Source organism: Daucus carota, chromosome 4 (genome assembly GCF_001625215.2).
Source record: "Daucus carota subsp. sativus chromosome 4, DH1 v3.0, whole genome shotgun sequence".
Taxonomy (NCBI): domain Eukaryota; kingdom Viridiplantae; phylum Streptophyta; class Magnoliopsida; order Apiales; family Apiaceae; genus Daucus; species Daucus carota.
In genome coordinates, this window is record NC_030384.2 from 24916260 (window position 1) to 24933047 (window position 16788).

General features: G+C 33.5%; 2 protein-coding genes across 2 annotated transcripts; one reads left to right on the plus strand and one right to left on the minus strand.

Moving 5' to 3' along the window:
* Window positions 1-1018: 1018 nt before the first annotated feature.
* On the plus strand, window positions 1019-4536 carry LOC108219229 (O-fucosyltransferase 20). The gene is made up of 6 exons (XM_017392555.2): window positions 1019-1846; window positions 2159-2327; window positions 2912-3001; window positions 3127-3410; window positions 3519-3777; window positions 3871-4536. The coding sequence occupies exons 1-6, from the start codon at window positions 1194-1196 to the stop codon at window positions 4105-4107; spliced, it is 1692 nt and encodes a 563-aa protein (XP_017248044.1). The 5' UTR covers window positions 1019-1193; the 3' UTR covers window positions 4108-4536.
* Window positions 4537-4890: 354 nt separating this feature from the next.
* LOC108216306 (S-adenosyl-L-methionine-dependent uroporphyrinogen III methyltransferase, chloroplastic-like) lies at window positions 4891-9455 on the minus strand. The gene is made up of 5 exons (XM_017389033.2): window positions 8775-9455; window positions 7598-7675; window positions 7423-7492; window positions 6663-6940; window positions 4891-5523 (listed from the first exon to the last, which is right to left on the minus strand). Exons 1-5 carry the CDS (start codon window positions 9300-9302, stop codon window positions 5374-5376), a joined length of 1104 nt encoding a protein of 367 aa, XP_017244522.1. The 5' UTR covers window positions 9303-9455; the 3' UTR covers window positions 4891-5373.
* Window positions 9456-16788: the final 7333 nt, after the last annotated feature.

Consider the following 16788-nt stretch of genomic DNA (forward strand, 5'->3'; position numbering starts at 1 on the left):
AGGTTGTTTATATAGTTCATATAAATTTATTTATTTTAAATTATCTTAACTTATATATGATGTGTAGATAATCTTTTCTAAAAAAATGTTTAATATGAGTATTTCTTACCCTTCCTTTAACTGTCTCTTTCACTTTCTTTTGTTTTTGTTGTAACCCAAACTGTAATGCAAAACAAGGGATGAGCGTGTTTAAATTATTAAGAAAGGTTTATTAATATATTCTCGTGATAAAATCTAATTTACCTTTTTTTATTTGAAATTTAATTTAAAATTTGTCTCAATTTGTTGAACAGTTGCAATGATACGAGAAGCGTCGAACTCCCAGCATATAATAATAATAAATTACCAAAGATTTTTTTATTAAAAGATAATTTGGAAAAAAACAGCTTTAAGATATTTTTTTACAAAATAAATATAAGATATATTATTTTTTGACAAAAAACATAGTAGTGTCTTACAAACAAAATATAACTAAAAATATTACCATAATTGTTATACATCTGCTCGATAAAGTGTTTTGTTTGTAAGAAGCAGAAGTTGAGTGTTGTTTCTGTTTTTCTTGATTTCTACTTTTCTAGATCCGTTTTTTTGACAAATTTTTCTTGATCGTTTGTATGTAAATAAGTGGAAACACTTTTACTAAAAATTGCTGAATTCTCTCTAAAAACTTCAACTTATTTTCAAAACACTTTATTAAAGAATCAACCGCCTCAAAATATAAAATTCCATATATGTTCCCATATCTGCAGTCACAAAACGTGTACCACAGTAGAAAACAACACTCATGAGATTAATCAAGATAAAAATACTCAACAACTTCATGGGCTAAACTGTCAAATCACCCAATAATCGAATTCAATAATACAAAAGACCCCAAATGAAAAACAGCATATTATTGTTTGCTCAGCTCCCAATTTAAAAACCACCCAATAAAAACAAATAAATAATTAAGACAATATTTAATTCCCACTTAGATATAAAACACTATAAATAATTGTCTGATTAACACACCCCCTCTGACCAGAGTCAGTAGTCTCTTTTTATACGCCAAACGCGGATTCAAACACTCTTCATTCTTTTCTTTTTCTCCTCTCTTGAAAATCTTCTTCCAAGAACCATCAAGAAACTTGTATCTATTTTGTATCTATAGCTCTTTAAAGAGTGCTTAAAAGGGTCTATTTTGAGCTAGAATCATGTGTATGATAATGTTGAAATCCAAGAATAAAGAGAGCAAGAACAAGAAGCAATGCTATATATCAGTGCCATCTCAGATTATTACACCATCTTCTCTGCAAAGCTTGCTGCTTTCTCCAAAGAAAGCTCCCAAGAGCTCAAGCTTCAAGATTTTCAAGAACCCAAGATTTTATTTTTCTTTGATTTTCTTGTTTGGGTTTCTTGGGATGCTCAAGATGTGGTACAATATTGACCCTTTTGTCCCTTTTTCACCAAACCCTTGTTCTTCTGCTTCTCACCAAGAATCTTCAGTTTTGTCAAACGGGGTTTTGGGTTTTCAGCCTCAATCAGCAGTTGTGGCAAATGGGGTCTTGAAATCTGAGCTTAAGAATGGTGGGCTTGAGGCAAAAATGGAGAAAAGTGAAGAAAAGATTGAGTTTTGGAAACAACCTGATGGGTTGGGGTATAGGCCTTGTTTGGATTTCAGTAGGGAATATGAGAAAGAAAGTGTGGGGATCATGAAGGATAGGAGTAAGTACTTGGTGGTAGTTGTTTCTGGTGGTATGAATCAACAGAGGAATCAGATTGTTGATGCTGTAGTCATTGCTAGGATTCTTGGAGCTGCTTTGGTAGTTCCTATCTTGCAAGTCAATGTCATTTGGGGGGATGAAAGGTTTGTTCTATTTCGAGATTTTTTTTTTTTGGAAATTTTGTTCACTTTTATTGCCTAGTTATTGATTCATGTTTTGTATTATTGTTGTTAATGTTTACTCTAGTTACTTCATTTGATGCTTTGAGCCTACAAGTATATATAGCTATGTTTAGCATGCCGGTTCAATTATTGTGACACTGAATTTAAAACTATCCATTTAAAGTTCATCCATTTGTAGTCGAATTTCAATTATTTACGATTTTATGGATTTAATTGATTGCTTCTCTGAGATAACAAACTAAGTTGTTTTGAAATTTGTTTATTTTGACGCAGTGAGTTTTCTGATATCTTTGATGTGGAGCACTTCAAGAGTGTGTTGGCTAATGATGTAAGAATAATTTCATCGTTGCCATCTACTCATGTGATGTCGAGGCCAGTTGAGGAAAAACACACTCCTCTTCATGTATCACCGCAATGGATCCGTGCACGTTATCTCAGAAGGGTATGGCACTCTGTCCATCTTAATGTTTTCAAGTTGATTGTGATTTAGTTGATACACAGTTTTTTCCAAAATATTGATTGTTTACTGGACTGCTTTAAAGATTATGAGCAAGCAAACGTTTAGGTAGCTGTCTGCTTCATCAATGACTTGAGGATAGCTGGTTGATCATTAATGTGTATTCTGGGAAGTTAGATATAACTGAGTAAATGCTTTACAGGCAATACCTCAGATAAAATAAATATGAAGTTATTCTTTTAATGTTTAGAGTATATAGAACTGGTTCTGAGAAGTAAAATTTGGAGGCAACTCTGATATTTGGAAGTAATGTAAGGGGTAAATTCTTCTAGATGATAAACACTAATTTTTCCTTGACATGTAGTCATGTAGTAATGTGGTCGAATGGTTGTAAATTTACACTGCTTCAAATACCTACAAGTTACTGTGTAGGCTTCTACAAAATGAGATTGGTTTAATTGCATTAATATTGAAGAACTTATGTAAATTATATGTATATACATATATATATTATTTGGTTTAAGTTGTTGACATGATCATGCTGACATAATTTCCATTGGTTTTTGCAGATGAGACGGGAAGGTGTTCTCCTTTTACGCGGTTTAGATTCAAGGCTATCTAAGGATCTCCCTTCTGATCTTCAAAAGCTTCGGTGCAAGGTACTACAAGCTCTACTACCCTATATATAAGTTGGAAATGAAGGAGCAGCTATTAGTTTTTGATCCACTTATCTGTTGAATTGCCAGGCTAATTATGGGATGTTATTCTGTTTTTTGTCATGTAGGTTGCTTTTCATGCCCTGAAATTTGCTCCACCAATCTTGGATCTCGGTAATAAACTTACTGAGAGGATACAGAGCAAAGGGCCATATCTTGCACTTCATTTGCGTATGGAAAAGGATGTATGGGTCAGGACAGGCTGCCTTCCTGGTTTAAGCCAAGAATATGATGAGGTGATAAGCAATGAGAGAAAGCTAAGACCGGAGCTATTAACATCAAGATCGAACATGACTTACCATGACAGAAAGCTTGCTGGTCTCTGCCCCTTGAATGCCTTGGATGTCACTCGGTAAGTTTCTAAGATAACAATATATCTCATTGGCTTTTAAACTTTATACACTATTTATGTCAAATTATAAATTGGTGGGGTTATTCATTTACTTATTTTAATGTGTAGGTTGCTCAAAGCTCTGGGTGCACCAAAAAATGTGAGGATCTTTTGGGCTGGAGGCACACCATTTGGTGGGAAAGAAGCACTTCTACCATTGACTAAAGAGTTTCCTCATTTTTACAACAAAAATGACCTTGCATTGCCTGGGGAGCTCGAGCCTTTTGCAAATAAAGCCTCTATTTTGGCTGCCATTGATTACATGGTTTCTGAGAATAGTGATGTTTTCATGCCTTCCCATGGTGGCAATATGGGCCATGCAATCCAGGTACTTGCACAATCAGTGCCGTTGTCAACAATATTGCTTCAGCATACAACATTCATGAACTGCTCTCTAATAACTCAACTTTGTTTAATACAGGGACACAGAGCCTATGCAGGTCACAAGAAGACCATCATACCAAACAAAAGACAGATGGTTCCTTACTTTCTAAATTCGTCGCTCCCTGAAGCAGAGTTCAATAGGATCATAATGGACTTGCATCGGGATTCTTTGGGTCAGCCAGAGCTCAGAACCAGCAAAGCAGGAAGGGATGTCACAAAATATCCCATCCCAGAGTGTATGCGAAATGATTCTAGTAGATATACAAGCTTGTGATAGTCCTTGAAAAATGCATTAAGACATCATTATCGACAAATTATCACCGAGGAACTAACAGGCAACTCAACTAACAGTAGCCTGTTAGAGAACCCAAACATGTCTGAAACTCAGCAGTATGGTTTCTTGAAATCCATTTTTCAGCACAACAATTTTGAAGGTAAGTATCCAAAGTGCTTGTCTGCTGGTGGCATTTTCCATTGCTTCAAGAACGCTTTCTTTATGGTGGTCGGACATGGAGCTAAAGGGCAGAGAAAGAAGGGGGAGGGGGATCATTACTATTATTATCAAAATTATTCATTTTTTTAAAAATCTGATAACATAATATGATATATACTTATTCAATTCATTTTTTGTAGGTTACCATGTTGCTATGTACTATTGTACTGTGTAAAATGTATATATAAATAAAGGGTTTACTTCCATCAATTTGATCTTCCATTGTCATATCATTTATATTTTCTTGGTTGGCCTAGTTAGCATGACTTGCATGCATATTAACTATTAAGTGGTAGACTTGTATAAATGTCCATATTTGGACCATGGAGATATCTAGATCTTCCTTGAAGTCAGTAATCAATTTAATAAAGATGCATATCTAAAACTTTGAACAAGGATTCATGCACACTTTTGAACTGAGTTATTTGTTCCAGAAGCATGGACATGCAGGATAACTAGAAAACAGAATAAGAAAGGCATCAACTTAGTTGATAATTGTGCTGAAAAGTGAAACAGTAGCAACCTATACATAATTTTGCAATTAATATAAGCAATAGAAGAGAATAAGATGCAGAATTTAAGAATATGGATTATGAAATGAACACCAACTGTCCTGTAACAAAAGTTCACTCAAAATGGAAAATGTGAAAAGAAAAAGAAAAAGATAAAAGTACGTGCACAACAAAATTTTCTTTTTAATTTTACTGTTGTCCCCTCTTAAGAACACCAGTACTATTACAAAATTTTCAGAAAAACAAAAGAAAAAAAAATGCCTATCCACTATCAAAAATTGAACTCATTCCGCGTCCCATTAAAGAGATTATAACACAATATCAGATGGAGGCTTCTATACCATTCAGGCAGACACCTTCCTCAGAACTATTGAAGTGACTTTGTTTATACAAGAGGCGGTGCAATTTTGTTACACAACCCAAGGCTCTCTTGCAAGGAAGAGGGACCAGATTTCACTGTCGATTGGAAAGTCCAGAGAACAAAATAAACACTGGTGGACCTGAACAGCATGTTGTCCTTTTCCTTGCATCTTATCTATCTGGTTTCCACCAGAGTGGATGCAACTTTAGAGGAATATGGCCACAATGGTGAAAGAGCGACGACCTTCCCAATGATTATGAGAGTTGGAGATATTAACTGCGCTGTCGCAATACTGTCAGCAAGATCTTTTATTTCCGCATATACCTACAATATTAAATTTTAAAAATTAAGAATATACATGTACAATACAACCCTCACTCATGAAAGACAACACAAATACAATTATAACACAAATATGCTGCAAATGACTAAGTGAGATTCATTACAAACCTATACAAAATTATACTTGAGAACAGAAAAATGTGCAAATGACCAAGTGATATTCACCAAATATTATTATTTAATTGCAGGTGATTTCTGCAGGTCATAGTTTGAGGAACTATCTACCAGATGGAACAACACACAAAAAGTTATGGAGTAAAATGAAAATTAGTGGCCGAATTTTATCCAGTTTTGCATTTTAGTGGCCAGAATTTCAATAAAATGCAAAAACGGATACAAATTCGGCACCCAATTTATACTTTACTCAAATGTTATGCCCCAACTCGGTGTAGAATTTCACAGATGATAGATATTATGGTTCCTCAATGAAATTATCTTTATAGCAATTATCCAGATTTAAAGTTCAATCACAATATTAAATTTATAGTTCTTAAAGTTGAGGTTTTATTAATTTTACAAAGTACCAACGTTAGGTCAGACCTGTATTATATATATATATATATATATATATATGTTCCATCTGAATTATGAGTTATGACCTTGCTCACATATAAATGGGTTTATATATAAATCAATTCCGACTAAGTTTCGGATTTTCATCCCAACCATCGTGTATCCCAGTGGATATTCTTCCTGTATTTAAATTTATGCGATTTACCATACCCAAAAAAAGATTTAGAATTCTTAGGTTGGAAAAAATATGATTTCAGCAAGCATCAAACCCAGACTATATGTTTAGTGAATTATGAATTTTTTTTTGCTAGTTTTATGCTGTGCCAGCCTCTGTTTGAATTGTTATTGTTTTGTTTCTTCCAAGTATTTTATTGAACAGTTGCTGTTCTATGTTTAGTGGCTACAAGATGATTTGAGTACGAAATTCCAATGAAAGGTGGGTAGGAATGTTCAGTCAACCTTCAGTGCGCAATTTGGGATTTGGCTAAAAATACAGTTTTAGAGTTCTGGTATGCAGAAAACAGATGCGTTGTGACAAGAAGGCATATTCCATTACAGTTGGTGATATTTTCAATTTTCAGGCACATTAGGTGGATTAAATTACTTACTATGCGCTGTTGAGGTGTAGTCCCACGTTCAACTGCTGCAGCTGGTGTATCATGTGGAAGACCATGATGCATCAACTTCAAGACAAGTGAGGGAAGAGTTGATAAGCCCATGTAAACGACCAAAGTTGAATCGGGGTCAGCTGCATTTTCTGCTACAAACAAAGGGTCGGTTCCTCCTTTCCGTGAGTGGCCTGTCAGAAATCTAACACTATTTGCCACACCCCTATGTGTCAACGGAATCCCAAGCTCTGCCCCAATGCCTGAAGCAGCAGTAATTCCTGCAAAGAAATAGCTATATATGATTACCAGTATCCACTCATATGGTCTTGCAATCCAAGGCACTATGATGTAGATATGTAATGATACACATTTTATTTTTGAATAATACTTAAGGCAGGAACAAGGATAGATCTGAGAATATGAATAACTAGATGGGAGTCGAGTTTAAGTTGATTTAGAGGCTTCTCAAGGCAATTCACAGAATTGCCATGGTTGTTTGGAAATAAACTTAGTTGGGCAAGTGCCATTGGTGAAGCTAATCAAGTGCACCAACACTATGTTTACAACATGTCTTTGTTATATGTATATTATAACATTAGATAAACTTTATAAAACTTTAGGCTCAGAAGTAAGATTGAAAATATATATTCAGTGCTTGTTTATCTTACGCCAACATTGCAAGAATATGACAATGAATTTTTAAATAAAATGTAAAGCATAATGTGAACAAGGAGTGTGAAACTATTCTACCTCACTATACCTGGAATAACTTTTACTTGAATGCCCTGTTTTTGCAGAAAGTCCATCTCCTCTCCACCCCTTCCAAACACCTAAGACCCATAATATTAATAACAAACTTGTCACTTCAAAATTTTCTACTACACCATTTTATAGTAAGCAATCACAAAGAAGATGTAATTCTTAGCAAATCTCACCAGTGGATCTCCCCCTTTAAGCCTCACTACTGTCGCCCCAACTTCAGCAAAACTTAATAGCAATTCATGTATCTCCTCCTGCAAAGAATACATATACAAACACTTTTCTTTTTCAAAAACCAAATATTGTCTTTTGAGAAATGAAACAAGAAAATAAAAAGAAAACAAAGAAATTATACTATAACAGTTATTTACCTTGTCGCACATAAATGTACATGATTACAGATTACAAGTAAGCACAAGTTGCACATAATGAAGCTGCTGTCAAATGTACTAAATTTCAATCTTTGCATTTTACTGTTAGTTTTTTTAGTCGCCAATCAAAAGGATAAATTGGCATCAAGTCTGCTCTATCAAACTCACCCTCAACCCTAACAACACTTTCCTTTTACGATCAAAAGAAATAAATACTGCATAAAAGAACCAGCAAAAAAGCAAAGTCCAAAACCCATATTGTCAAATTCATCACAATTTGTGTCATTCCGAGAAACCCAATTCAAGTCGAACAAATTCTTTGCTACCAGTACTCTACTGTATGTATTATAATCACCTAAGAGAACTTCAAAACGACATTTTTTTTCGCGAACTAATGAAAGAAATAGTTAAATACAACACAAAACCCACAAAGTATGAGTCCTCTTATTAATATTTTCGAATTCATCAAAATCACAATATTTCTTTAAACCCCAATTCAAATCAATCAGTTCTCCTATAACTGGAGCCTATAATAAATATAACATTATAATTTTACAGATCAGACAACAATGTCAAATTACCATAAGGATACACTATGCAATAGCATATTCTATTCACAAAACAAATTATTGGAAGACAACTCAAAACCAATATCAAGATCCATATCGTCAAACTCATCAGAATTCTAACCATAAAAAAATACTTAAACTCAACAAATACTTTAAAAACCATGTATGACAGGATAGTCCTTTATCAAACCTACAACATGTATCACATTATAGTTCTCCGAATCATCACAACAACGTCAAATTATCATGAACTAAAAGACATTCTTTAAGCAAACAGGGAAAAACAACACCAAACCAACAATTTTCGAACCCAAATTGACAAACTCATCAGAAATCCTATCTTTCCAAAACCCCCAATTCAAAATCAAACAAATTCTCAATAACACAAACATAAAACATGTCAAATGACTAACCTGAGTACGGCTATGGTACCCAGCTGTCTTACCAACATAAAGAAGCCTAGCATTCTGACCCACCAAATCAAGAACCTCATTAGACACCAATCTATCATACAACAAAAGATCAGCACTTCGAATAACTCTCATAGCTTTCAGTGTCAACAACTCTGGGTCCCCTGGCCCTGTCCCCACCAAATAAACACTCCCAAACTTCCCCTCTCCTCTCTCATCAAATCCTTTACTCTCTCTCTTCTCTCTCAACACTTGCAACATCTTCTTGAGCTGAGGAAGCTGAAGGGCTATATCATAATCTCTCAGAGAGCTTGAGTCAGGAGGAAAAGGAGCACAGCAAGATGGTTCAAGCTGGTTCTTGTATATCCAGTTTTCCCTTTTGTATCTATCTGTTGAGTGTTTTTCAGTGAAGGGTGAAGATGAAGATGAGGTGATGAAATGGATGCGAGGTGATGAATTTGTAGTTGAAGAATTGGGTTTTTGAAAATGGGGTTTGGGAATTGAATAACAAGGAGATTTTACAAGTGCCATTTTGGTGAAAGAAGTGAAATGGTTGATGAATTTAAAGTAGGCAGTGATTGTATATGCACATAGATGAGAGAAGTGTGCATGTATGCAAATCAACACACGCGTGGGTTCTGGGCTTCTGGGACGCCGCCACTCTACTTTTACTGGAATGCGTCCAAGTTCAGTGAACTTGCAATTTAACTTCTGCAGTTTTTTATACTCCTCGGTTGTTGACACGGTAGGCATTTTGATATTCTCATAAAATATATTTTGATAAATTATTTTAAATTTTTTTTCAAATAAAAATTTACTACCTAAACTTTTATATAAAAGGAAAAATTTCAAAAAAAAATTATGAAATTATATTTTATATGCATCTTAAAATGCGCGTCGAGCAATGCAAAAAAGTGTAAAAAAATGGAGGGACAGAGAGAGTAATTTTTAATAATTAGGCTGGTATAAAAATTCTTGATTTATTGAAATATCTCCCATTAATTTTAAAAAAATATTTTATTAATTTATCAATTACATTATGATTTGATTGAAAATTCATGATTTATCTGATAAATCTTGTATTAATTATAAAAAATATTTTATCAGATCACATTTCAATTTATAAATTTTTTTCGATAAATCCTAAATCGATAGGTAAAAAATATCAGATTTAAAGTTAGATTGCCAATTCATGATTAATATTTATACAAACAATAATAAATGTGGTGAACGAGAATTGAATTTTAAATTGATTCGGCGTTTATTTTGTGTTTTTGAGATAAGGTTATTTTGTGCTTTTGAGATAGGTGTATGACAGAAGATAAACATAATCTAAAACGAAAATACTAGTGAAGCATAACAAAGCCAGCTAGTTTTTTAAATTTAAGCAAATACATGGACTATTATAGTTTTACGATATTTTTTTAAATTCTGTTTAAACCTCAAATTTTTGTTAAAAAAAATTAAAAAAGTTATTATAAAACTGTAGTTCAATTTTTTTTTAAAAAAAAACATTTCGAAAAATAACATATACAATTGAATTATATCACAGGTACTGGTTCCCTAATTGAGATTAGCAGAACACCGATTCCATTTTTCTTCCTAATCTCCTTCTTCACCTCTTTGCACCGCTTCTTCCTCAGCAACTCTCTCATCAGCTCTGTGATGAATTTATTCATACAACAAAATCACAATAATCATTATTGCCATGTTATTCGCCTTCCTATACACCTAATTCTTCCTGTATTTAGCTAATTTTATCAAACATCGTTACTCTTGAAAATGTACCAACTTCATAAGAGTCATTATATATTTAAGAGACAACCAGAAGACTCTTCGAGATGCTCTCACGATGTCATGCACAATTTTGAAATCTGATCTGCGAAATTCAAAAAGATATATATTCCGCAACATTTGAAATTGTACTCTGTAATACAATGCTAAGAAGCTCGATTTTACTCTCGGCGAAAAACTAAAAGAAATTAATCCCTTGAAGTCTACAATGCTAAGAAGCTCGATTTTAGTCTCGGCGAAAATCACAAAAAAGAGAAGAGAGACGAGAATTAACAGGAAAGTAGGAAACTGGAATGGGAGCTGTGCTTCTACTTGATTTGCTGCTCTTCGAGTGGTGAATGCTCAAACGCTCCTCTTTGGCATTTTGTTGATGGTCAACTCTTGCAGATGAAGAGGGGCTAAAGCTGTTGAGTGGGTTCAACCCAAGTTCCACATCGGAAAGATAAAGAAGATTTATCTTGAATATAAGCAGCCAAAGAACTCCATTAGTATGAGGCCTTTTGGGAGGAGCCCGAAAACAAATCCGTGCGGGCTTGGCCACGGCCCAGAGCGGACAATATCATACTAATGCGGAGCGGAGTTAATGGGTGTTGCGCGGCCAACAAAAGCAACTCAGCATGCATGACAAAATCCCCATTTTGTGCGTGAGTGATCCGAGCTAGTTGGATTGGTTTTTGAGACAGTGGTGGGATGAGGCTAAAGATAAGCGTTTGATTTGCAGTTGAATGATTTTTGTGATCACTTCATCTGGTGCTTTTATAGGCTCTTTGGCAGCTGCAGGGAAGTGTCTTGCACAAGTTTGTTGATAACAAAGTTTTATGAACTGTATAGAGTACATGACACGCATGTAAAGGTTTGACCACAGGTTTAAAATTAGTATTTTTAAAATTTTCTTTTTTTGAATTAAAATATTTATGTTATATTTTTATTCAGAAAAATAAAATTACAAAAATATTAATATTTGCTATATGATCAAAACACCTAAAATTACGTGCAAAAAGTCAAACGTCTTGTATAATGAAGAGAGGGAGTACTACTACTTTTGAATCTGTTGCTTTCCCTCTTCGAGACAAATTTCGAATCGGTACAAAAATTGAGCAGTTTTTATTTGAACTTGAACTCATATGGAATTAGGTTGATTATTTGTTATGCATTTCATAACAAACCGAATTTAATACTCCCCCGGTCACATGGACTTGTATACATTTTCCGTTTTTGCTGTCCTATTAAATTTTATACGCTTCAAAATTTTGCAAACAAATAAGAATTTGGCTACAGTGTGGCATGAGCACATACTAAGTGTTAAATTTGATATATTTATTTTATTTTGATTGGTGAATCTTAGGGCTGTAAAATAATCCGGGTGATACCGGGTACCACTCTGCTCAAGTATCGGATCATATTATTTTGGGGTTTTTTCATATATACTCATATCTAAAAGATTTTTTGCAAAAATACTATCACATTTTTAAACAAATTGCAAATTTACTATCTTTCGGAAAAAATTTACAAAAATACAGTGGTTGCATCTGCAACCATATCTGCAACTGCTAGCGACGCTACATGCAACCACAGATGCAACTTTGAAAAGATTTGTTGAAAATTATATTTAGTTGCAAAATAAATTGCAAGTGGTTGCAAATAGAGCGCTCCTGCGGGATCAATATTAATATAATAAAAGCAATTACAAAATCAACTCAAAACACCATTATTATCCTTAATTTTTAACAAATGCAACCACAAAATCAACTCAAGACAATCATTATCTCTAATTTTTACATACCACTCAGCCTCCACCCAAACACAAACTCTACACACCCACTTCCAATCACCATATGCACCACAGCCGCACCCACACAATTCTTCTCACCTCCTCATAAATCAATTCTCTTAAAATCAGCCTTGACGGTGTTGCCGCCACTCTTTGCCTCGAATCCAACAGAACTACTGTAATATGATGTTCTTGAATCTAGAAACATGATTTGTATCGCGATTGAAAGAACTAATGTTGGCATCATGGTGACGTGAGTGCGAGGAGAGAGAGAAGATAGTGAGAGAAGAGTGGAGAAAAAGCTGACCTTGATGAAAAACAAAAGAAAATTGTGCAAGAGAGAGAAGATGAAGATGTGCAAGATGGAACAAGTCCCGTATGTATGCAAAGTTGTTAGTTAAAGTTATAAAAGAAACGTATTTTTGCAATACTTTTAGGTAGGTAGTAGTTTTGCAAATAATTTGATAAAAAAGGGCATTTTTGCCAAATTCCTTATTATTTTTAGCTTGTCGAGATTTGAGTCCGATCATTTTATTCGGATATGAACCGATCCCGGGTATTTGATGTACGGATCTGAACTGAATATAATCCAGTATCGCATTTTTTTTAACCGGATAGTTTACAATATACTGAATATGAGCCGGATATGATCCACTAACATTAAATATCATTATTATTTTAATTATTCAAAATAATTATCATTTACCCTAAAAAAGAATATTTATAGAATATAATAATTTTAAATTAAAACTTACAATTATATGTAGGTATATATAATTTATTAAATATATGTGAAATAAGTATTACCACAGAGAATAAATCATATTTTATGAAGATTTATAATTAAATAAGATATTAATATTTTATTAAATGATGATTATTTACTTACAAATGTGATGGATTAAATATATAATCTGTACATGAGTTTGAATCGAATATGAACCATGGATCATATTCGGGTATTCGGGTAGGATCATATTATGAAAAATTATATGAGACCTAATCTGAGCGGGTATAACAGTGCTTATATCCGGGATCATATATTATACGGGCTTAATTTTTTCTCCAGATGTGGATCATTTACAAAACGGATGAGACATGTATCATATTTTCGAGCCAGATATAAGCCGAGACGCCGAATAGTCCGTATCGATTAACAGCCCTAACTTTTGCATATGCAGGGGGTCCACCATTATTAATAAGTAGTACTCCCTCCTTCCCATATTAATAGTCCACTTTGTCAAGAAAAAATTTCCCATATTATTTGTCCATTTTCTTTGTCCAATACAAATTATAACAAGTTTCAATGTTAATATTTACTAGTTCACACAATTTTCATTATTTACAATGCAAACTATGTTGACTTTTAACCAAAATGAATGAAAACTTAGTAGTATATTTGTATAACCAATGCATAGCAATGATAACAACATATCACATTTAATACTTCTTAATTTGTGTGATTTGTGCAAAGTGGACAATTAAAATGGGAAGGAGGGAGTAGCCAATAAAAATGAATTAAATACATGAAATTTGGTGCTTAGAATGAGCCCACGGGCACACCATTGAAAAACCGAAAAAGCAAATGCCAGATATCCCAAATTATTTTCCCAAAAAGGTTACCAAATAGGTGATGCTTCAATTTGAGATGATTATATTGGTGAAGTTGATGTGGCTGCAGGAGGTTCATATAGCTCGATATCCAACGAGAAGATGACACGTGACATTTGAGAAACTTTTGGGAAATTTTTTAAGATACGTAGCATTTTTCATATAAAATCTCAACTACCCACTATTTTCATATCTATCAATTAATTATTGATGGTCTCATCACTTTACCCATTTTTATTTTTCTTTCTCATTATTTTATATTACTTAATTTATATTTTTCTTAATCGTCGTGTTCAATCCGAAAATATACATCACAGAGAGACGGAGGGAATAATGTTTATTCAAATACCAGCCTATCAATTTGGCTCTAATAATCTTGTGTATATTTCTTGGGCTTATATGCTATTCATGTTTTTTTGTTTAAAGTTCGGGTCGTGATATACAGGGGTCAGGGGCTGTTTGGGTAAATTTAAAAAACCGGTCCTTGCTTAAAATAAAGAAGGCGACTAGAAGTAAGAAGTAAATTAAGACTTATAAATGATTAAACTGTTTGGAAAAGAAGTAGAAGTCCTGGAACAGAAACCAGTATTCTCAGCCTCTTATAAGTACTTCCGAAGTTTTACACAAACGGGTGTAAAAAAATATAAGCCAGCTTCTTATAAAAAAAGCAAGAAGTCTGTCTTGCCAAACAAGCACATAATATCAGCGAAGAGAATACTTTAGCGAAAACATTCACAAATAACTTAATCTTAAATTTTTTATGCATATACATGAGAGTCACAATGTCATTTAACGGAAGACGGATTCATTTTAGGGTTTAAGACCCTCTCCCTCGTATGGCATTTTTCTTTCGCTGGACGAATGCTACTAATAATTGATTGTTTATATTGGATCAACATCCTCCCCTTTAAAAGAGTTAATTTTGCACTAATATCACTGTAGTGGTGTTTGGCTGCGTTTTTAAGTTCAACTTCTGAATTTATAAGCAATTTATTGGTGTTGTTTGTGTAAAAAAATTATAAGTCAAATTCCGACTTATAGGTTAGAGAGAAGTTGAAAATTTTAACTTTTTCTAATGGCTTTTTTATATATTTGAAGTTTGATTTTACAAAAATGTAGATGATCACTTTAAAAAATAATTTATTATTATAATAATAGAGTGAAGTTCCTTGTTGACCACATTCTCATTGTAGTATTATAGACCAACATCTTAGCCATTCATTGTTTTTAGTCCAGCGGTTCTTATTATTCTCCTTTTATTTTTTTATTTTTTAAATTATGTCTAATGGATGAATATACTGTATAAAATACAGATCACCAGCTATAATCAAAGACATCAATTATGGTTTTGTATTTTATGTATCTCTCTGTATTATGTAATAGTTTTGCACACCTATGTAATTATTTGTCACTTCGTTTATCATCGATTATCGTTCTTCTTCTTCATCTTGAAGTCAATAACCTTCATCGTGCTGCATAATTTTTGTTCTTAAACATAGTTGAAGAGGATTATGGCAATTGTAATGGATTGTTCTACACCTCCATTGCATATCGTACATATGCATATAATGAAAATGCAAGACCATGATAGCAATTACAATGGATTGTTCTGCACTTCCAGTACATATCGTACAAATGCATACACTTAAAATGCAAGACGATGATGACAATTATAATGGATTGTTCCACAACTAACCGCTAAACATAATTGAAGACGATAATGGACGGTCAGACGGTTCTGCTATGTGTGAAGCTGTAAAACTGATGTACAAGATGATGGTTTTACAGTCCCATTTACAGTAAAAAACTTGACTTATAATTGAAGATTTATTAGACAGAAGTACATGATATTTAGTGATATACCATCACAGTTGAAAGATATACGGTCCCGCAAATCCGTATACACGATTATTATAATTAATAAAATTTGTTTTATTTCCTAAATAATTAGAGCCATTCATTAGTTTTATAATTCAATGATGAATTATTTGATCTACAGAGACTACACCAAAATAATTATTACAGAGAACTTTCTATAATAATAATATTTATACCTGACACAATAATTAAAAGTTCCTTCTTGTTTGTAACTAACTTCTCGTCATAAACACTTATTTCAAAGTAAATCAATCCATACCTTATTTCTTCGTTAAAAAGCAAAACAATAGGTATGAAGCGATGAATATGAACAGTAAATTAAAGGAACTGCCGGTCTGTAACCCTCTTAACAAAAGCAACAGCAACTCAATATAATATTTAAGAGCAAATGACTACAAAAGGAGGACTGGAATTAAATAAACTGAAGAGAATGTTCAAAATGACTACAACGGAAATGAAAGGAAATACACAACAAGAAAGCTGAAATAAATTCTTCTCCAAGCTAGCTATTCACTCTCTCTTCCTCTGCATATAAAGCCTGACCACCTTTCACCTGCCACGTGTCACCGACTGATTGGGCGTGTGATCCCATGAAGATTCTACCGTTATAGCAAGCACATTCCATTCACGTGCTTAGCTATCATATACTGTATTAAATATCATACGACGTGGTTATATTATCACAGCTGGCTACACGGTCATATTTTTCGGGCTACACAATCCAAATATCCTGGCTAGAAAACAGAAAAATAAAACTTAAACTTGAGGCCCTCAGTGCTCTCATGAATAAAATGTCCTCCAGTCTGTCGTAGATGATATATCAGAGATAAGAGATACGAGAATTCACAGGAAAGTAGGAAACCGGAATGGGAGCTTTGCTTTTCGACTTGTGGTTTGATGATAAACAATTAGGCTTATCTTTCACATTTTCTTTATCGTTTACTCGCGCAGAAGATGAGGGGC

Coding starts and splice junctions, on each gene's coding strand:
- LOC108216306 (XM_017389033.2), bottom strand. CDS start 9,302: ATGGCACTTGTAAAATCTCCTTGTTATTCAATTCCCAAACCCCATTTT. Junction 6,941..7,422: donor TCAAGTAAAAGTTATTCCAG/GTATAGTGAGGT, acceptor ATTTCTTTGCAG/GAATTACTGCTGCTTCAGGC. Junction 5,524..6,662: donor CTACACCTCAACAGCGCATA/GTAAGTAATTTA, acceptor TTAATATTGTAG/GTATATGCGGAAATAAAAGA.
- LOC108219229 (XM_017392555.2), top strand. CDS start 1,194: ATGTGTATGATAATGTTGAAATCCAAGAATAAAGAGAGCAAGAACAAG. Junction 3,002..3,126: donor TTCAAAAGCTTCGGTGCAAG/GTACTACAAGCT, acceptor TTTGTCATGTAG/GTTGCTTTTCATGCCCTGAA. Junction 3,778..3,870: donor ATATGGGCCATGCAATCCAG/GTACTTGCACAA, acceptor TGTTTAATACAG/GGACACAGAGCCTATGCAGG.